The sequence below is a fragment of the Rhinolophus hipposideros genome (genome assembly GCF_964194185.1).
Source record: "Rhinolophus hipposideros genome assembly, chromosome: 2".
Lineage (NCBI taxonomy): Eukaryota > Metazoa > Chordata > Mammalia > Chiroptera > Rhinolophidae > Rhinolophus > Rhinolophus hipposideros.
Window position 1 is genome coordinate 57,967,227 of NC_138048.1, and position 23,062 is coordinate 57,990,288.

Here is a 23,062-nt window from a genome sequence, read left to right on the forward strand (position 1 = left end):
AGTAGCTAAGAACAATTGCTCAAAGTAAAGTCATTGATTTGCAATTGAATGTCTTCTCTGTATGTGGGAAAAGGAAGGTTTTTCTTTAGAGAAGCAATACCAGGTAACCAGTCCAGAAATAACCCCCTTTAACAATCTAACAAATATTTATTGAGCAACTAATACACTCCAGTCTCTAGTTGTATAGTACTGTTTCCCCAAAAATAAGACCTAGCCGGACCATCAGCTTGAATAAGTCTTTTGGAGCAAAAATTAATATAAGACCCGATATGATATGATATGATATGATATGATATGATATGAGACCCGATCTTATATTATATAAGACCCCGTCTTATATTATATTAAAATAAGACCGGGTCTTATATTAATTTTTGCTCCAAAAGACACATTAGGGCTGGTGGTCCGGCTAGTGCTTATTTTCGGGGAAACATGGTAGTGAACCAAACAAGTCCCTTTTCCTCTCATACTTACATTATAGGAAGGGTTGTAAACAAAAGGAAGCAAACACATAAACACAGAGACCTAGATAAAAGTGCGATGGGGATATCTGTGGGAACAGTATCTAGGTAAAATGAAGAGCTAATACAAACTCCCCAAGATGGGATCCATCAGATTTATAAAACAGCAAAGCAGTCAGCGTGATCAAAGCAAAGGGAGTAAGGAAGGAGGAGAGTGGAGAAAAATTTAAGCAGAAGCCAGATACCATGCTGAAACAACCACAGTTTCTTTGCAGTTTATGAATGTTTTCTGCATTAAATGGTTATCACTTCCCACTTTACACATGGAAGAACCAAGTCTCAATAAAAAGGCATGCATTGCGTAGTAAGTGACAGAGCCAAGGCCAGAATGCAGCCCTCTGACCCCAATGCAGGCCATAGACCTTTCATCTAGCTGCTTCTCCCACTTGTTTTTCCTAGGCAGCCAGGCAACTTTGCTCTGCCTACCACACTACCATGAGTAAGAGGATATTTTTAAAGCTCCACAAAAGAAAAGACTCTGGGCACACCCGATCCTTCTCTCTTTCCCACAAAATGACTGAATAGCTCTTGAATAGCTCAAGTCCTCCACAGCACACCAGGAGCTCGCAAGAGGCTCACCCCCTGATTAGCTCTCTCCTCCCCTGAATTCACTTTAGGGGATTCACTTGATCAGAAGCCAAGGAAGCTGGCAGGAGAACAAGGCCTAACTCTGAGGAGGCGTCAGAGAGAGAAGAACAGAGAGACAAGATACAACAAATGCTCACATCTTGCCACCTCCATTGTTTTATTTATTTATTTTTTAATGGGAGAGATGTTGGCTTACTGTACTATATTAGTTTTACAGCTCTTTGGGTACAGGGGACACAGACCAGACCAGGCAAGCCCAAGAAGAAGAGATGTGTTATAAAAATACTCTGAGGAATCCCACAGAAATCCAAGAACAGGAACCATAGCACTTTATGGTTGGCCGTTATGAAATCTGGAAAGCCACAAGGAATGAAAGTTGCTCTCTCAGGGGCTCTCTCTATTATGATTCCTGTGGAAACATCTCATCTGTTTCCTCTTGACCAGTGTGTTCTTGCTGCTAATGTTTGTTCCTTTTTAATTTCACCTTGTCTATGACCTATAATCGTTTCCTTCATCTTGACTATACATGAATTTTCAGATCTGCTCTCAGAGCCCCTGTAGCTCTGTAGCTCCCAGTTTAAATTGTCAAGAGAGGAAATTCTTTTAGTCTAAAGGACTCTTTTGTTTGGTCCAAATGGTGCTTTTGTTTTGGGTCAAATGCCAGCTAATGGATTAACCCGTCTTTATCCAATCAGCCATGGCCAGGGGCTGAAGTTACACAATAGAAAATAGGAATTGCCAGTGAGATGCACTATCTTCTTTTACAGAATTGTTTTAACTACTCTATTTCCTTTTTTTCCCATAACATTTTCAGAATAATGGTGTGTATACTTACCAAAAAATATTGCTGACATTTTGAAAGGAGTTATGGTAAACTTGTGTATCAGATTTGTGGAAAATTGACATCTTGACTATATTGAATCTTCCAATGTGTGAACATAGTATGTCTCACGATTTATTTAGATCTTTGATTTCTTTCCTCATCATTTTGTACTCTTCAGGATGTAAGTCCTGTACATATTTTATTAGATTTACACCTAACTATTTCTTCTTTCTCTGAGTGATTATAAATGTTATTGTATTTTGATTTGTGTTCACTTCTTTAATGTTAGAGTATAGAAATGCAGTTGATTTTTATGTGTTGATCTTGTATCCTGTCACATTGCTAAACTCATTGATTAGTTCTGCAAATATTTTTTTTTTTTGTAGATTTCTTAAAATTTTCTACAAAGACTCCAATGCCATCTACAATTAAGAACAGTTTATGTCTCTTCCTTTCTGGTCTGTATGTATTTTCTCCTTTTTCCTTGCCTAATTGGCTAACCAGAACCTCTAGTACTACAGTAAATAGTGGTAGTGAGAGTGAGCGTGGACACTTTGCCTTGTTCCTAATCTTAGGGGGTAAACATTAGTCTTTTCCCAATAGCATCATATTAACTACTAGATGTTCTTTATCAAATTGAAAAAGTTCTGTATTATTTTTTGAAAGTTCTTTATCTTGAGTGGGTGTGTTGAATTTTGTCAAATGTTTTCTTTGCATGGATTGATCTGATTATATGATTTTTCTTTTTTAGTCTGTTAATATGGTGGATTACATTGATTAATTTTCCCATATTAAAGCAAATTTATGGTGCAGCCGTTATGGAAGGCAGTGTGGAGGTTTCTCAAGAAATTACGAATAGAATTACCATATGACCCAGCAATCGCTCTCCTGGGTATCTACACTAAAAATCTGAAAGCATTCCTCTATAGAGACACGTGTACTCCAATGTTCATTGCAGCTTTGTTTACGGTGGCCAAGACATGGAAACAACCAAAATGTCCTTCAATAGATGAATGGATAAAGAAGTTGTGGTATATATGCACAATGGAATACTATTCGGCGTTAAGAAAAGATGATATAGGAGCATTTGTGACAACATGGATGGATCTTGAGAGTATAATGCTAAGTGAAATAAGTCAGACAGACAAAGCAGAGAACCCTATGATTTCACTGATATGTGGTATATAAACCAAAAAGAACAAGACAAACAAATGAGAAACAAAAACTCATAGACACAGACAATAATTTAGTGGTTACCAGAGGGTAAGGGGGTGGGGGGTGGGTGATGAGGGTAAAGGGGATCAAATATATGGTGATGGAAGGAAAAAAAAAAGGCAAATTTACATCCTTGGTCATTATATATATATATATATGTATATATATATATATATATATATATATATATATATATATATATATATATACACACACACACACACACACACACACACACACGTATACATATATATACATATATAGCATATATATATGCTAAATTCTATTTGCTAACATGTTGTTAAGAATTTTTACATTTATATTCATGAGGGATATTGGTTTGTAGTTTTACGTTCTGTCTTTGTTTGAATTTAGTATCAGGTTAATACTGGTTTCATAGAATGAGCTGGGAAGTGTTCCCTCCTCTTCTATTTTCTGGAAACGATTATGTAAATTGGTGTTTTCTCTTCTCTAAATATTTAATAGAATTCTCCAGTGAAACCATCTGGGCCTGGAGAATTCATTTCTGGGATGTTTTAATTACAAACTCAATTTCCTAATTGTTATAGGGCCGTTCAAATTATCTATTTCACTTTGGGTAGGTTGTGGTAGTTTTCATGTTTTGAGAAATTGGTCCATTTTATCTGAGTTGTTATAGCTACAATCACTTATTATTGCTGTTGTTTTCAGAGTCTGCAGTGATATCTCTTCTTTCATTGCTGATACTGGAAATTTATGTCTTCTCTCTTTTTTTTTTTTTGTCAGCCTTGTTAAAACTTTGTCAATTTTATTAAACTTTTTAGAGAACCAGCTTTTTGCTTCATTAACTTTCTGTGTTTTTCACCCACAGATTTCTACTCTTACATTTATCATTTCCTTTCTTCTACACACTTTATGTTTGTTTGGTCTTCTTTTTCTAGATCGTTGAAGAAGGAGATTAGATTATTGATTTAAGACTTTTCCTTTAAGTGCTATAAAATTATCTCTCAGGACTGCTTTATCTATATCTCACATATTTTGATATGTTGTATTTTTGTTTGCATTCAGTTCAATGTACTTTTTATTTCCTTTGAAACTCCTTTGACTCCTGGGTTATTTAAGTCTGTTGCTTTGTTTCTAAGTGTTTAGAGATTTTCCCTTTATCTTTCTGTTATTAATTTCTTTTTAATTTTGGCATAGTCAGAGCACATACTCTGTATGATACCTATTCTTTTAAACTTGATAAGGTTTGTTTTGTGTCTCAGGACACCATGTTTCCCCCAAAATAAGACCTAACCAGACCATCAGCTCTAATGCGTCTTTTGGAGCAAAAATTAATATAAGACCCGGTATTACATTATGTTATGTTACATTATATTAGACCGTGTCTTATATGATATAAGACCCAGTTTAATATAAAATAAGACCGGGTTTTATATTAATTTTTGCTCCAAAAGACGCATTACAGCTGATGTTCTGTCTTAATTTCGGGAAAACACAGTATCTTAGATCTTAGTTTATATTCTCTGGGTGCTTGAAAAGAACATATATTCTGCTGTTACTGGGTGAAGTGTTCTGTAAATGTCGATTGGGTGCTGTTGGTTTTGCCGAGTTCTGGTAAATCCCTGCTGACTTTCTGCCTGTGTGTCATAATAGTTAATGACAGAATGCTGTTGAAATCTCCAACTATAATTATGGATTTGTCTATTTCTCTTTTCAGTTTTATCAGTTTTTATTTTGCATATTTTGTATCTGTTGTTTGGTACATACACATTTAGAATTGCTCTGTCTTTATGATAGACTGACCCTTTTATCTTATACAATTCCCTTTCTCTCCTGGCAATCTTTTTTGTTCAGGAATCTACATTTCTGCTAATTCACATAGTACAGCATTTTAGAAGCCATGGTAATTCTTAAATATTGTAGTTCTTTCTACTAAACAGACCAGGGGAAATAAAGGCTCCCTCCTCTTCACATTGATTACACCTCCTAGACACATCCTACCTTCCTTACAACAGGGCATTTGGGGACAACTTAGAGACCCCATGGAGTGGAGACAGTTTACTGTTTGTGAATCAGGCAGCATGTTTATTCATAAGTGTCTATAATAGTTATTGGTATAACAGCTGTAGTGGCCTAAATGTGTTGATAGCCTCAATATTAAGATTGAGGTCTTATTTGTTTTCATTAATAAAACACACAGTAACAGGCTCCTAAATAATCAAGATTAAGTTTAAATTGTTGGGAATTTACTTCCAGAGCTTACTGCTTTTCTGAAAATGTCAGTATCCTATTTGATATCTTTCAGTAATTCCAGAAAAAAAATGCTTATAGTGATCATGAAAAATATAAAAGGAGTAGTGTGTTGTAAGTGGTAAATACATTATAAAATTAATAATAATAATAATAATGCCCTGATTTCATTTTGTTGGCATAACTGATTCTCTACAACTGGTTTCAATATTCCAAGGTGAGGTCATTGGACATTTGGTTGGAATAGATGCACACAGTTGGGTCCTATGAATGGGTGAGCCCTCCACACACCACTGCATCACGGGAATGAAGAGGGACGCATGTAAGGCAACAGGGAGTGGCAAGATGTTGGCAAACTGGGAACACACAGCCTATCTAAAATCATTCAAATGGACTGTGGATCTCCAATTTGTGACTCCAGAAAAAATTATGGTCCAACCTCTTTAGCATGGGATCCAAAATTCTTGACTTTCTGGTTCCTTTCTACCTTTCTAGCTTGTTTCTAGGGCCCTCACTCTTGATCTCTCTAATCCAGCCATACTGAATTGTTTGTGATTCCCTGAGCCTATATCTATTACTCTGTACATATTCTTCCCTCTTCTTGGAATGTTCTTTCCCATGATATATTTTTGGAAATTTATCTTTCTTCTTTAAACTTAGATATCCCCTTTACCAAACTCAGCTGTACAGACACAGTGAGTTCTGTGCTCCCACAGAATCATTTGCAAGACTATATATCAGCACGTATCATACTCTGTTGTGACTTAATTTACTTATCCTCCTTCCCCATAAGAGTGAGAGCTCATTAAAGATGGAACTCTTGTCTCATCTGCCTCTGTATTTTTATCACTTAAAGTGGAGCCTGGTTTACGGAAGGAGTTTAGTAGATACATAAATGAATGTGTGACTGAGTGCATATTAATAAATAATAAAAATAAAATCCAATTCTTGTGTGCAGATACCATGCGGCAAATTTGTTGTAAGCATTCTACACATATTAAGTAATTTAATCCTTAAATTAATAACCCTCTTTACATCCCCATTTTATAAATGATAAAAATGAGGCCCAGAGAATATGAGATTTATACAACCAAAGTCACATAGCTAGTAAGTGATGGAACTGGACATATACCTGAATCAGATTTTTTTCAGCTCTTGGCTCTTACTGACCCCTCCCTAATTGGTAGCAGTCTTGGGAAAACAAACACTTCCAAGTACATTTGTGACTGCAGTAACAAAATGCCCTCACTGTCCTATAATTTAGGTCACTCTGGGACCATTAGCTCTCTGGATGAAGCTGCTGCCATGGGGAATTTATAGAGAAAAGCAATGTGTTTAATTAAGTGGTTGTTGAAAACACCCACCCAGTATAAATGGATCCTGGCAACAGAGGTGCTTTTCTTGCTGCCAGACTCCTGCCACAGGTCATTAACATCTTGATAGATTTGAGGCACTTTTTAGCCTGAGTGCTTTCACCCAAGGATGGAGAAAATCTCACTGGGCTTTGAGCTGTGTGGAGGCCCAAGGAAATGAAGATAGGACTCGATGGATGGACCTTGTTAGCATCAGTGAAGGGCTTCAGACAGTAGGTGACTCTATCAGAATTAATAACAAGTCTTAATAACAAGAATTAATAACAAGTCTGTGATAGATTCTGAGACCCTCCCATGTGCCAGATGCTGTGCAAAGCACTGGGAAGTAGGCAGCAATGAGCCTGGACAAAGGTGAATCAGAATCAGGCCGTGCCTCAGGGAATGCTTTTGTCACAATATGCACAGGAACTAAACTGTGAAGTATCATGTGAGCATAAAGAAGGGAGAGAGGATTATTCTGGCTGAGTTACTATTGAAAGATTCTATGGACATACGATCCCTGAAGGACAAGATAGGTCTGGATGAAGAGAAAAGAGACAAAGGCATAGAAAATGGAGCAAACTGGTTGAATGCAATCATGAGGCCAAGAAATCGTGTCAGAAACTTTTGGGGAACTGCAAGCAATTCAATTTTCCATCCGTGACATGCAGGGTCTTAAGGATGCAGTGAAAGAGTTTGAAGGAAGTGAGGACCCACTAAAGTCCTAAAGTCCTCAGACCATAAGCGCGAGAGTGATCTGGCCAAGTGCTCCTCTAATGTTAGTGTACATGGGAATCAATGGGGGAACTGGAAATGTAGATTCAGGTTCAGTACGTGTGGGGTGGGTCCTGAGGGCTAGCATTGCACACAAGTTCCTAGGTGGTGCTGTTCCTGCTGATTCCAAGACCACACTTCGAGTCCCAAAGGTTTAGAATAGATGAAGTATGCAAAAATGAATGGGGTTGGGTAGGAGAAACATTTTAGAATGTTAACTTAATTTTCACAGTATGTTTATTATGCACAACTGAAAGGATTAGAAATCTGATTTCTAGATTTTTTGGTCTTTTTCAAAAAAATTATAAGTAGCAGTATCTTTCATTACAGAAGTGGTTCAGCATTCCATTATAACATAATTACTGTGACAAGATAAAGTGTGATTGGCCTGAACTCATCAGGGGCACCCTCCATCCCGCATAGATATCTGACTTTGTAGTTGATTCTGGAAAAAGACTAAATACAGTCAAATGAGTAGCAAAAGGCATAGAAAGATCTGGAGCAGAAAAGAGAAGAAAATCTGTGATTTTGTCTAATGTCTCTCTGACCCTCCTCCCTGCAAACAACAGATAATCAACAAAGAAACTAGATTCAGGTGCAAAGATCATTTAACCAATTCCAACTGCAGCGATTGCTGTGTCAGGAGATGAAAAATCACAAAAGGCAGCAAGAGTAGTGCTATGAGATGACAGGTAGGCTGGGAGAGAGGTCTCTGAAGTCAAGCCCTCCTATGACGCTTAATAAATGGTTGGCTTTAGACAGGTCATTTCATCTTTGGGTTTCTTCACCCATAAAATAAAGCCAATAGTTCTTCCTTGCCTTCTTTTGGGGGTCTACTTGAGGATCAATGTGAGAGCAGGAGTGAAAGAGATCACATGGACTGCTGCCTTGGGGGTCAGCGTACTCCAAAGAGGCACCTGGTACCTGGACAATACTTCTCAGTCAATTGTTCCTCACAGTCCCTTTGTCTCCCTGATGCCTTTCTTTTTATTTCAATATCTAGGAGAGAAGTTTCTTCTGGGGAATCTTTTTAAATTAAGCAGAGATGTTCTGCACATTTACACTTACCCCACCAAGTGCAAGAAACAGAATTCTGAGTTTATCCAACATGCTTCTTCCAGAGGAACCACATGCTACAATTTAATAAGAGACAACAAGGAATCTTTGCACAATAGCAAAAGGATTATTTTTGCAAAAGTCGGGTCAGCATAATGCATTGGAGCCTTAGCACTGCTATTTAAGAGCTGTGTTCCTCTTCTGTGCCTTGATTCTTCATGTGTAAGCTGTTGGTAGTGTTTTCTACTTCCTACAATTACTATGAAGATTGAATTAAATTAGGAGCACTTTTTAAAACTATAAAGTGCTATAGAAATCCTGTTTATTACTTTTTATCAAAAACTAAATGGGGAATGTCATATATTTTCATGTCTCTTTCTAACCATGCAGTTTTACTCTGTCCTAATTGTAAATATCCCTTACTTGGTGCCTCAGTTTTAAAAGACTAATATAAACCTGTAAGTGTGTATAGTCACTGACAATTGGGAAAGTAATTGCCCAATAATATGGCATGATCGAGTCACTTTACAAAAATTGCATGATGACCAGGAATAATACGTGGAAAAACCTGAGAGAGGGGTCATTTCAAGATCATCAAAATTTATGTATTGTACTAACATAATGGCAAATGCATGGAAAGCACTTATCACAATACTCGGTACAATTCAAGTGCTCAATACATGTTATCTATTAATATTATAACAATCCTTGGCTAAAAAATTCATAGAGAAAAGCTGGAATGATATATACTAAAAATTCACAGTGGCTGTACTTCTTTCAAGAGCAGTGAATTTCTAGTGAACTAAAACAAATTCACTCATTAAAAAACAAACAAACAAACAGAAAATTGGCAAAACATATTCAAGTTCACCCAACTACACTGACAGTAAGTAGCAGAGCAGAGAATCAAATCCAAATTTTCTGATTCTAAATTTGGAATTCTTTCTAGAACTTTAGGCTGCCTTGTTTACTTCACTTTTATGCTACTGTCTATATGTTTGATGTAGATAGTTAGATTTCACATATTTATTATCCTAAAGTCCTAGGATAAAAACACGCGTGGTTTTAGGGTAGGCAATGAAACATGTTGTAAGTATTTTCCACAAAGATGAAGAGTGAGAGTTACTTGATCCCAGCCACTAGAGACAAGTCTTCTTGCTTATGAATAAGAGGGATAAAAACGACAGCTTCCACCACCTCTTCACACTAATGTGTATGGAGGGAACATCCCATCTCCTCCTGCCTACTTAACCACTGTAGACAAAGACAGCTTGAGTATATTCCACTGAAGAGTCACTTCACTGCCATCATATCATACGTTTTGAGACTCCCTAGAGTGTCAAGATGTTCTCCTTGGTTCTGGTTTAATGCACCACTTCTAAAAGGGCACACACAATTTCTTTAAAAGTCCTTTCCCAGAAAAGCCAAGAAAGACAGTGAGAAGAAGAGACAGAATTGAGATACACAATTGTGTCTTTATAGCCGTGGAGACAAATAAAAATCCTGGGTGGGCTGGAAGTACTGGATTTTGACTGGTATTCTTTAGGGTATTCCTAATGGTTTTAGCTAACTGGAACCTAGCTGTAATTGATGGCTGCCTCTCTCTAGTTCTTGTTTTGGCATCTCTGTTCATCCTCCTCGGGTCCTCCACCCAAGTGTCTTCAAATTCATTGTTCTTATTTACTTAATAATATATCTAAATCAATGTAGAAGATCACAAAGCAGCTCACCTGAACTAATTCAAGTAGCATCCCCTGAAACATGCTTTTGCTGACTTAATGTTATTTTATAATGTGTCCTTAACTTGTATAAAAGGCAAGACTCTAAGAAACAAGTATGTCAGGATTCCTGTCCTTTTGAAAAACTACTTATGAGGATAGTATCTGGACCTATATGTAAAACAATCTATTCAACATCTCTTTGTGGATGTTCTATGGACATCTCAGACACATGTTTTCCCAAAACTGTACTCAGCAAGTTCTGTAAAAACTGAATGACAAGATTATCGGGAGCATTAAGTGAAATTGTTTGCACAAAGTTCCTTTTACAGTGTTTGACATATGGTGGTTTCTCAATAGAGTTATTTTTTCTAAAGCTAGAATGGCAGCCCAGTCAACTATTAGTTTTCCAGGTCAAAGCCCAAGAGTTACCTTGGACTTGTTCCTCATAGACAATTAAACTCAAAGATTCACAAATCCCACCTATGTCAATTATCAATTTATTATTGCCTCTCAGTTCTAAATGTACCATTTAGTATGTGCTCTATGATAAACAACAGAATTCCTTTATGCATGTCTCCTTTAAAGTGTGCACCACTGTATGCTTTTGCAGTAGAGTGCTAGACAGAGATAGCAGGAAGAGGTGTTTCGCAACCTCCAGCTGGGGCGGGGTTGGGGGTGGGGGGTCAGCAGTGTAGATGTCAGAACAGCCAACGGCCTCTACCCAGCCAAGGGCCGAGGCCACAGACCCTCTGCCACCTTGCCATCTCTGCCTGGCATTAACCTTTCCTCAGGCTCTTGTTGAGTCTTCATCTATTCGTAAGTGAAAAAGGTGATTTTTTTCCTGAATTGAATGAACAGTTTTTGAATGCTAGAAGAATATTTCTTCAATATTGTTTCTGCTATTACAATTCACAGCCACAGATATGACACACTTGCACATTTAATCTGCCTTGTTAACATACTCTCCTTTGCTTTCTTAAGTTGAGACAAGAAACAAAACAATAAATCAAGCTCGGATCTCCAGTGTTTGCCGATTTCCATAGTGTAATCAGTGCCACCAGAGTTAATTCCAAGCTACCAACATAACATCACTGAGTATGCAGTTGGGAAGAGACGTGCAGCAGCACACCATCATACAGTGTTCCCACCACACAAATACCATCATCATAGATAACCCCTAGAGCACATGTGACAGCAAAATGAAGTAAACTAATCACAAAATGAGGAGTTTTGAGCATATTGCCTTTGTATTAAATAATTTACTTGTTGTGAAACATTACATAACTTAATTTTAATAATTAACAACTGCCTATTAGAATTCCTGAAATTGTACCATTCACCTCTTATGAGTCACTGAGAACCAGCTGCAGCACCTAGCTGGATCAGACCCTGGCTGATAGCACACAAGGATCTAATTTACCACCCAGTCCCCCCACCCATTCATTGATCCTTTATATTTCAAACACGTACAGGTCACAAACCCTCATCCACAATTCCAAATTCAACAAAACTCTAAAAAATAGCAGCTGTGGTACAAACTCACTTTTGGAACTAGCACGAAGCCATTTAGTCTATTTTTAATATCGCGTTTCCCTGAAAAAAAAATATTAATGTGTTTGATTAGGGGGGGCTGTCCCAGACTTCCACTTGGGGCATAAAATGAACAGTATATTCATTGTTTTTCCTTTCTAAAATCTGAAAAATTATCAGTCTGACTTACATCTGGTCCCCAGGGTTTGGATAAGGGATTGTGGACCTTTAATGATCTTCATAAAATATATAGTCACACTTGCTCACCCATCAGTGCTTCCCAATCGCCTATGGGATAGAATCTATGTTCTTCAACACGATACACAAGGCCTTTCAGCACTTTCCAAGTTTCTTCTGTTCTTAGTTCTCACCTTGTCCTCTGATAGCAAACTGCTTCTAGGAGTCTGACCAGCCATGACTAAAGATTGAGCTGGGCTCATTATTCATTCCACACCTATCCTTACACCCTTTGGGAAAGAATCAAAACCCAACTAAAGTAGGGGTGCAGCCCATCTTCCTTGCTCTATCACTTGTGTGGTCTTCATGTGGCCATTTCATCTCCCCTAGTCTCCATTTCTCATTTATAAAATGGGAATCATAAAACCAGCAAGGTTTTAGTGAAAATAAAGCAAGTTTGTGGACATGAAGATATTTTGTAAGGTGCTATATATATTTAAAAGGTTTTTACTCTCATCATTCTGAAAGAGGAATATTTGTTTGAAAGGCGACATTCTTTAAGCTGTTGGATAAGCAGCTAGGGGTTTCTTATCTCCATAAAAGGAGCTGAAAACTGATGTGTATGAAGCCTAGTCATTTTTATCACACACACACACAAAAGGTTACACTTGAAAAGAGTCTTGTGTGGTTGATGGGGTGGGAGAAGTTAGTATTATTACAGCTTTGGAATTCATAAGGACTGAATGGTTGGGTCTCATTTTTTTTTTCATTAAAATATATTGGGGTGACAATGGACAGTAAAGTTACATAAGTTTCAAGTGTACAATTCTGTAATACATCATTTATACATGACATTGTGTGTCCACCACACAGAGTCAGTTCTCCTTCCATCACCATATATTGACCTCCTCCCCCCTACACCTCTGATAACCACTAAACTGCTGTTGTGTCTGTGAGTTTTTGTTTCTTTATTTGTCTGTCTTGTTCCTTTGTTGCTTACCGTTTTATAGCCCACATATTGTGAGACAAAAGAGGAAAGGGGACAAGAGTAGCCCAGTCTCTTACCTTTCTGGGACTGTGTTTATTTTTGTTTAGTTCAGGGTTTTGTTTTGAGGTTAATTGGGGATTGTTTTTTGCTGTTGTTGTTTCTGCCTTTCCCTGCATTAATGCACAAACAAACAAATGAAAGACTTAAGTGGGAAAGTTCATTTGAAACTTCTACAAGTATACAAGTCCCTCCTTTGACAAACAGCCTCTCATCTTCTGCTTGAAGAGTCACAGTGGCTGGGAGCCTATTCATTTAGTTCAGATGCTTGAACCATCTTGGCAACTCGCAGCTTTTTCATTGAAAGAAGGCAGTCTGAACCAGCTATAAGGCTTAACAGGCAAAAAAAAAAGAAAAAGAAAAAAACTGAAAATTCTTACTATGGTAGAAATGACTGGAATCAGATTTTTTTCTTGAAAGTAGCTTTTGAAGGAGGGTAGAGAGAAGCAAAATTATTTCGGCAGAGAGAAAGACGAAAAAGAACTACCATTCAAAGAGAAGAAATGAGTTCCAAGTGCAAAAGAAGAAAGTCTGACAACAAACAAGCAAATATGATAGCTTGAAATTCCACGTAGACAGGCCATATCCCTTATTTTTCTCTTTAATATACATGGGTACAACAAAACAAAAGAGAAATAGAAAAATAGTTGTCAGATAGTTCTTACAACCTCTTGGAGTTTCCTGCTGCATTTCCCTGAAAATAAGACCTAACCAGAAAATAAGCCCTAGCATGATTTTTCAGGATGACATCCCCTGAACATAAGCTTTAATGCGTCTTTTGGAGCAAAAATTAATATAAGATGCAGTCTTATTTTGGAGGAATCACTGTATTAGGTTCAGAGCTGGGTGTAAAACTTGAGTCTTTGGGGCACAGTTATTTGTATTTATTTGAAAACTGCTGGTTTTACCAATCATCCTAGTTGATGTCAAATCAAGCACAGAGACTGATGATAACTAAGCCTCAAAAGATCAGACCTTTTGATTCATCTTTGGACAATTGATATCTATAAGACTTTGTAATCAATGAAAAAAACATTCAAACAAACAATAAAATATCAAGTTTCTATACAAATAAACCCACACAATTAAAATATGCACGATTAAAGAACTACTGCTTCTATTACTTGAGAATTCAAAAACAGCCACCACTCGATTTTGAAGGACCACATTTGTGCATTCTTTCTTGTAAATGAGATGCATTGTAGAAACAAAATCGGTAAGTGTTTACCTCTAACTTGACCTTCAGAATTTAAGCAGACATCTTTCCTAATCAAGGGGACTTTTCATTTGCACAAGTCAATTTTTTCTCTGTGGATGGGAGGTGGGAAGTGGAGAACAAAATGTGGGTTGGTGAAAGTAAATAAATGAAAATCCCAAATTACAGACTTTTCATTCGTGGTGAATGAAATGATACAGAGACGATAGAGAAAGAGTTAGAATAGAAGTAAAGGCAGAGGATTCCAAAAGAAAAGGCCTTTTATCAATAGCACTAGTGAACAGAAGAGGGATAGTGACATCTATTGAAAACCCATTTTGTGCAGGGTATTTTGCTCAGAATTTTACCACATTATCTTGTTTAGTCTGTATAACAATTCTTTAGGTACATATCATTACCTCCAATTTATGGATGAAGAAACAAATGTTCAGAAATTGTCAGGTTGGTTTTCAAAGTTTATTTTCATTCAATTCTTGGAACCCATTTGAAACAAGAATATAATATGGTGGTCAGTCAGCTATAAACTCACAGGTGATCTGGTTCTGTGTTCATTGATTGAGAAATGTGTTCTGCTGGCCTGGATGGTTAAACATTCAAGTGTTGCCCTCCTGAAACTTAGTCAAATAAGATGCTCTGTCCATGGGTAAAAGGTTAAATTCTTCTTCACTCAAGGTATAGGAATTACTGAGCTTTCCTGCTGGAAAATTTGGTGATCAAGTTGTTAAGCCAGAAAACTCACTGAACCAATTAATCATCTGAAATGGAGTTCTTATTTCATTCTGTACTTAATATTATAGATTCTACAGCAGAAAAGAAGTGCCTCTTTTCCTTAATATGTGAATATTTTACTTATTATTGTAAAGACCATGTGTTCCTAATATTTTCCTAGTGGATGAAGAAACGGTCAAACAGACTCTAGAGTTTCAGGGCAGGACAGAAGAGCAACCATCTTCAGGGATTTATTTGCAATGGGAGTCCTTATAGCTCAGTCAGGCTTGGCTGTGAGTGGAGCAGTTAGTAAAGCGATATGGACTTAAGTGTTAGCTTTCGTTTCTATCCTAAGTCCGAGCAGGTGGCCTGTCTTCTCCATCCTGCATGATTTCCCTGGTTCTGCTGCTCATGTTATTGTATACAAGATAAAATTCAAACTGTACACATTGTTCCTCTTTCCTAATCTTTCTTTCCACTGTACCAGACTGGGATGGTTTACAGCCTAATGCCATTGGAAGGAGAATCCTTGTAAGAGACAGAGATTGAAACCAGAGAGTTAAGTTCAGAGGACTGATGTCATAGTCTTGGAAAGCAATGACGAGGATCCGACCTAGGTAGTAATAGTGATAGCTGAGTGAAGTGACTAGCCTGGAACACAGTTGTAGGAGTCATACCTGGTCATACCCTCCTCCATGGAGAACCAAGAAAGTTTATCGCTAACTGGATATGTCAATCAATTACCTTCCATAGCAACCAGAAGAAATTCTTCCACAGGTCCATCTTCCATTCTGTGATAGTGGGTATCAAGGAAAATATTAGATTTCCATTGCCCTTACTGAACCATAGCTACTCACTCTGTCAACAGCCAGAAGCCTTGGATTTTCTCCTCAGAAGTCTTGGCTATGTGGGCTTTCAAGTCTTCCATGGCAGTCTGAATGGCCCCTGGCTAAGTGGTGGGGAGGGGAGGAAAAAAAAAAACAGTTTAGAGAAGACTGAGTTCTCTTTGTGCTTGTGATTAGTTATTATATTCATGCAGCTATTCCAGAAAGCTGAGCAGGAAAGATGGTTCTTACAGTTCTTGCATTTGCTTATTTGTTCTAGGTACAACCTGCCAGACAGCTTAGCCTGGAACTCTGGTATTTACTAAGCTGCTTCCCCTGGGAGGGGCAATAGTGATCCATATCCTGTCTTCCATAATCTTAGTCACACTTTCTGATAGAAATGAAGACAGCCATTTTCAGAGGACCAGTTTTTCTGAATGAACATGTTTATCGGGAAGTTCAAAGAATTTAGCAATATACATATTTTTAAAATCAAACCTTTCTCTCTTCAAATAGCACATGGCAGTAAAACACAAAAGAAAGAATTTCTTCTAATACTCTGACCCTAATTGTTGCTGTCTCTGGGAAATTAACTTTTTAGTCTCCTTACCTCGCTTTATTCACTCTTCTCCAAGCAGGTGTTTCTACTTATGGGCCTACCTCTAATGTAAAAATTGATTAATCCCTGTTCTGATATGAAGTTTATAGACCCCCCAATTTAGTGACCCTCACCTTTAGTGCACATCAGAATTACCTGAAGTGTGTTTTAAAACACAGATACCTGGGTACTGTTCCCAGAGTTTCTGAACCAGTAGGTCTGGAGTAGGCTTGAGAATTTGCATTTCTGACACGTTCCCAGGTGATGTTGTGGGTGTGGGACTCTACTATGAGAACCATTGTTCTCTAGACAGTTTTTCTCAACCTCGGCTGTACATCACAGTCACCAAGGAAGCGTTTAACAAATCCCAAAGCCCAGGTTGTACACCAGGTCAATTATATCAGATACTCAGTGGTTGGGACCCCCATATCAGTACATCACAATTTTTTAAAGCATCCCACATGACTCCAATGTGCATTCAAGGTTGAGGACAAGTACAGTTTAGGGCTTATTTAGCCATTTTATTTTATAGGTGTAGAAACAGAGACCAGTGCAGGGACCAGTTACTTGTCAAGTTCACTGAGCTAAGAAGTGGCAGAGGCAGGAAACCTAAACCTTCCATTTCCAGGCCTACAGTGCAGTTCTGGCCACATCCCCAAACCTGGGCTACTAACACACAACTTGCAAATTCTCATATATTCTGTATATAACAGGCCTTTAATGGTAAATACCTCATTGTCTCTATATCCTAATCCTCCCAGCCGTAGACCCTTCTCTCAGAAGAAGAAACAGAGACACTAGCTTGGCTAAGAGCCATTCAATTTCCTCTCAGAGATGGGGTGCTAGTAGTTTGCTTGTTTTCTCTATCTATGATAAAAGGCTTTGAAACATTTTAGCCACAGAGTTCATCAGTCAAGAAAACTATACTATAGGAATCCATATGTGCAAAACAGGAACAGAATGGGGCTGCTTGCAGTAGTGGCAGTGCTGCTGTAGAGCTTCATCTGTGCAGCTTTCCCCTTCCCTCTAATTTACTGCACATAGCCCAAGTTAGCCAAGAAAGGGACAGATCGAATCCCAAACAGAGTTGAGTGACTTCGGTTCATATTCCAGATATGTCGTGAATGAATTCTGTGACATATAGCCAATTATTTGGGATTCTGTGGCCTCCATTTCCTTGTCTAGAAAATAACTGAATAGACTAAACCAAAGCTTTCTAAACCCAACTAAAGATCAGAACCTCGTGGAAATCTTTAAGAACATATGATCATAGCCCTTACACCAAGAGGTTCTGATTTTATCATTAAACAAGTTTCTTATTGAATTGGATGATTAGCAGTGGAAAGAATGATTTCTGACTCTTGTCATTCGCGGCTGCTGGTTGAAGCATTGCCAGAAAGCTAATATGGCATCTCATGCTGCTGAAACCTACCTGTTATGAAATCAGTAAGCTCTGGGACATTAATTAAATATGCCTTGGACTCCCACTGTCAGGGGGGATTGTGCTAATATCACTGGTTTCCACTGACCCTACTGGCAGAACTGGACTATTCTAGGAGGGAAATTTCCTATGATCTTGTGGCAATTCTCCTGTCACCCAACCCCAGCTCCCCATGATCTAGCTTGATTGTACCAGGCCCACTGGTCTTGTTCTCTGAAAATTAATACATTCTCTGATGGCACATCCTGGGTATTTTTCCTGTCTCCCTGTATTCACATAATTTCTGCCACAGTTAAGATAAGTTGATGGGAAAACAAATACTTATCAGGAGAAAAAAAGTCATAAATGAAATTGGAGAATAATGAAATAATCTTAAAATAAGCTTTTTGTTGAATGCTTTATTCCAGGAACTTTGCCAAAAATATTTGAAGATGAATATAATAATGTAGAATTGTTCAAAACCTTACTTGTGTTTGCTATGGAAAGCAATTGGCAAAATCTATTAAAATGATCTATGCTTTGATTCTCATATTCCACCTCTGTGAAGTTATATTACAGACATTATTGCATATATGAAAAATGACACATGTATAAAGTGTTCTGTACAGCCTTGTTTGTCGATAGCAAAAATTTGGAAACAACCAAAACATCAATAAAGGACTAGTTAGATATATCATGGAACACATCTATACAATGAAATTAATGAATATATTTAAAAATTAAGACATTTATATTAAGATGGAGATATTTCAACATATATTAGATTGGTGCAAAAGTAATTGTGTTTTTTGCAATTATTTTTAACCTTTTAAACCTCAATTACTTTTGCGCCAACCTACTACTAAGTGAAAAAAAATGTTCAGAAGAGAAATAAACACGCCACCTTTTGTGTAAAAATGGAGGAGAATAGATAAGAATAAATATTTGTGTTGGTCTGTATATGCCTAAAGTAATGGTAAAAGGATAATAGAAATTGTTACCAATTGCTCCCTAAGGACAGGGAAGGAACTTGATGGATGGAGGTAATGTTTTACTGTACACCTTTTCAAAATTTAAATGGTAAAATAAGTGTGTGCTTTACTGAATGGTTTGATAGTCTCTGGAGTTCTGAGAATGTCCTCACTGTCTGAGATGTTATTTCTTCAATGGAAACACTGGCCATGCCCTTGTGGAACAGGTATGCATTGTACTCCAATGAAGTATTTCACTTTCCTTCATTTGTTGTCATTACTACTATAATAAATTAACTTCAACCATTTAGTGTCAAAAGTGAAATAAAATGTGTCAACACTTTGACTTGTGTCAAGGACAAGATATAAATCTCAACCTTTCTGCTTGCAGCGAGACCCATGCTAAGTCATTTTGTCTTTCTCTACATCAGTTTACTCATTTGTTAGATGGATAAGGTAGTATGAACTGTAACAGAGCTGTTGGGAGATGCCAAAAACATTTGGTAACACTGAATAATGAAAGACTTTATTACCATTCTTATTGATGATATAAATAGAATGGAAATAGTTATACAAGGATTTGGGGATCAAATCGATACTGTAATGGAGCAATTAGTTCTGAGACTCCTTATAGCCCAATAGGAAATAATAATGACATAATATGTACTCCTCATGCGCTGATAGAAGCTTAGAAAGACAGTATACAGATATTTCTCATTCTAAATTTTAAGAAAAAAATCATTCAAGGGAATCCTTATTTTTAAGTCACTATATGGCATATTGGGAAATATCTTCTCTAATAGTCTACCACTGAATATCTTCAGTCAAAACGAAACCACTGAGAGAATTTCAAAGACACATATCTTTCTTTGCATTTCCTTGAACTAGACCAGTCTGGGGCCATTTGTCACACAAACAATACTCATGTCGGCTGCTAAGTTTTCCTATGTACTGGACTCCTTAACTAGATTGTGAGAGGAGGAGAAGTATAGGCAGGAATGCTCCTACAGATTCAGACATAATAGGATCTATCTTGTGGTTGTCATCACGCCCATATGGGCGGGGGGGTAAATATGTAACATAAGAAAACGGCTCTAAATTGTATCTGATTTGTAAAATCCAAGTAAATTTGTCTTTCCCTGAAAATGAAGGAAATGCGTCTTATTTCATTATTGTTAAATTTCTGCCCTCAGAAAGAAACATCATCTTTATTATAATCTTAAAGGTATTTTAGCGTAAGGAAAGGATTTGAGAAAACTTTTGCCCAGTGAGGTATATAATTTGTAGACCAGAAAGAAGTTCATGCAGACAATAACAATACAACTAATATATTTAGTTGTTCCCAACATAAGAGCAAGACACAGGGAAACCTACAGTAAAAGAAGGGGGAAAGGGACAGAGTATGAAAGCCAAATTAGTGTCATGAAAGTAATGACATCTTGCTACACAATGGGAAGTCCCAAAACTGCTTATTAAAGTCTCATTGCTTACAATAGAACATGGGCTATAAAAAGGCCATGGGGAACCATTAATTAAATATTAAAAGATCAAATAGTTTTAGTCCCATTAGTTTGTATGTAATTTACATTCTCCAGTATAAATGTAGAGATAATTCCCCATCCCTAATCACTTTCAACTTTCTGATAAGGTATCTACAAATATAGTCATACAGGGAGTTTAAAAATATCTTTCCCCATATGGATCAAGTATTGTTTCTTTCATAAGAAGTTGCTTTTGAGTATAGTCTCCACAATAGAGTGATTATCATAATATACCTTGTGTTATTAGCCTTGAGGGGTACTTTTGTTCAGAGAAGGCATTAGGCCTATTTTAGATATGGCTAAGATATAATAGCAGATAAACTAAAACAGGAAGAAAAGGTTATCCAAGCAGACAGACAGAAACTGGTTCAGACATTCATTACTGTGACTTCTCATACATTGTCCAAGGTCAGCTGCAATGAAGGGGTGGTGGAAAGTGAAAGGAGTCTAGTCTTGGCATGGCCCCTAAATTGCTGGTTGATCTTGGACAAGTCACATCTCCTTTGTGTTTTAGGGGTTGGATTAGTTATCTCTGAGCAAAAATGTTGCTAAGCTATATCAGAAGGGCACAGATTCAGTAAATAAAATATAAACTGGAAGCCTGAGAAAAGGAAACAATATCTCAGAGTGACTCATAAAAAACAGAAGGGGATTAAGGGACCACATTGACTTCTTTTATAATCTGGTATACTCAGAGATGTGATCTAATGCACGAGGTTATGATGTTAAAAATGCCTATTGTTTGTCCCTAATTAATTTATACTTCCATATCAGTCACATCTTTGCAGAACTAGCTTAAAATTTATATAATTGATCCTTCTTCTTGTTGTAGCATTGGGTATCTACTCCTGGTATCAGAGACACTGAGTGCCACTATGCCACAGCAAGCCAAGAAATAACTTTCCTTTTCTGGTTAAAAGCTGTGAACAGAAAGCAACCTAAATACCCAGCAAAGGTTAAATTAATTGTAGTTAGCACATCTCCATAGTGGAATATTATGGAGTTGTTAAATGCAAAGTTATATAAGTATATTTATTGACATAGGAAATAATATTTTGCATATAATCCTATTTTTGTACAAATTGAACATATAAGGAAAACGGGTACGAAGGATATGACCAAAATGCATAAGAGCACATTCAATATATTTTGGGTAATTTTAAGTAAGGGTATTATGGTGACTTTTATTGTGTTTATCCACATTTTCCACTGTTTTTCAATAAACGACCTCCTATGAAATAGTTGTATACTTTTTTATAAAATAAAATGCTTGATCAAGGAATTCCTCCACTCAATTACTTACAATTCTTTTGAATTTGCAACATATATGCTTTAAATTCTTACACGGTAATAAGTTGATTCCTTTTTCATTGCTGCATGGGATAATAGAAGTATGAAATGGGAATTGGGAAACTTTGGTTCTAACCCCAGCTTTGCCACTTATTGGGCAAGCCAGTTCTCACTGACTGGTAAGGCACTGGACAAGCAACAAACCCTCTCGAGACCTTAGCTCTGAAAACAAGAGTATTGACTAGCTTTTTGGTGTTCAAAGTGCAGTCTCTGAAGAGAGAGCATCAGTATTGTCAGAGTTTGTAAAATGCGGACTCTAAGGTCTCACCCCAGCTTACTGAACCAGAATCAGCATTTTAACAAGAAGATCTCCAGGCGACCTGTTTGCATGATAAAGACTGAGAAACACTGGACCAGGTCATCTGTAGATTTTATTTCAGCCCTAAGAAGTGATACTTTGTGATGAATCTTTCATAGATCTGAATCATTCAGAGTCTTGGTCTTATTTACTTATCCTTTGAGAAAATGAATTAGCTTCCTTCACTCAAATCTTTTTATTGCTAAAGATTTTTTTATATAATTTTTTCCTATTTTTCAATTACAGTTGACATACAATATTACATTAGTTTCAGTTATACAATACAATGATTAGACATGTATATAACTTACAAGGTGATCACCCTGATAAATCTAGTTCCCATCTGACACTATACATAGTTATTACAATATCAATGACTATATTCCTTATGTTATACTTTACATTCCCATAACTATTTTATAACTACAAATTTGTACTTCTTAATCCCTTCCCCTTTTTCACTATCCCCACAACCGCCCTCCCATCTGGCAGCCCTCAAAATGTTCTCTGTATCTTAGAGTCTGTTTCTGTGTTGTTTGTTCCTTTATCTTGTTCTTTAGATTCCACATATAAGAAAAATCACATGGCATTTGTCTTTCTCTGTCTGACTTACTCAACTCAGCCCAAAGCCCTATAGGTCCATCCATGTTGTTGCAGATGGCAAGATTTAATTCTACTTTATGGTTGAATAGTGTTCCATTGTATATATGCTCCACCTCTTCTTCATCCCTTCATACCTTGATGGACACCCAGGTTGCCTCTATATCGTGGCTATTGTAAATAATGCTGCAATAAACATTTAGACACACGTCTTGTCAAAGTGGTGTTTTGGGGATTTCTTTGGATAAATACCGGTACTCAGAAGTGGGATTACTGGGTCCTTTTTTGTCTCTTGTTATATATAGCCTTTGTTTTAAATTCTATTTTGCTGAGTATAAGTATCGCTACCCCAGATTTGTTTGTTTGTTTGTTTCCATTTTCATGAAATACCTTTTTCTCATCACTTTACTTTCCATCTGTGTGTGCCTTTCAATCTGAAGTGATTCTCTGGTAGGCAGCTTTGTAAGGGGCTTTGTTTTCTTATCCATTCAGCCCTCCTATG

At 37.1% G+C, this 23,062-nt stretch overlaps 1 protein-coding gene across 1 annotated transcript in view; it reads right to left on the bottom strand.

Moving 5' to 3' along the window:
• Positions 1 to 23,062, bottom strand: part of TPRG1 (tumor protein p63 regulated 1) — a gene marked incomplete at both ends in the record, with an annotated part of 109,927 nt that overhangs the window by 81,340 nt on the left and 5,525 nt on the right. The window contains one exon of the mRNA XM_081069312.1: positions 15,816 to 15,907. Within this exon, the coding sequence (XP_080925438.1) occupies positions 15,816 to 15,907 (92 nt within the window). The remainder of the gene's footprint in view (positions 1 to 15,815; positions 15,908 to 23,062) is intronic.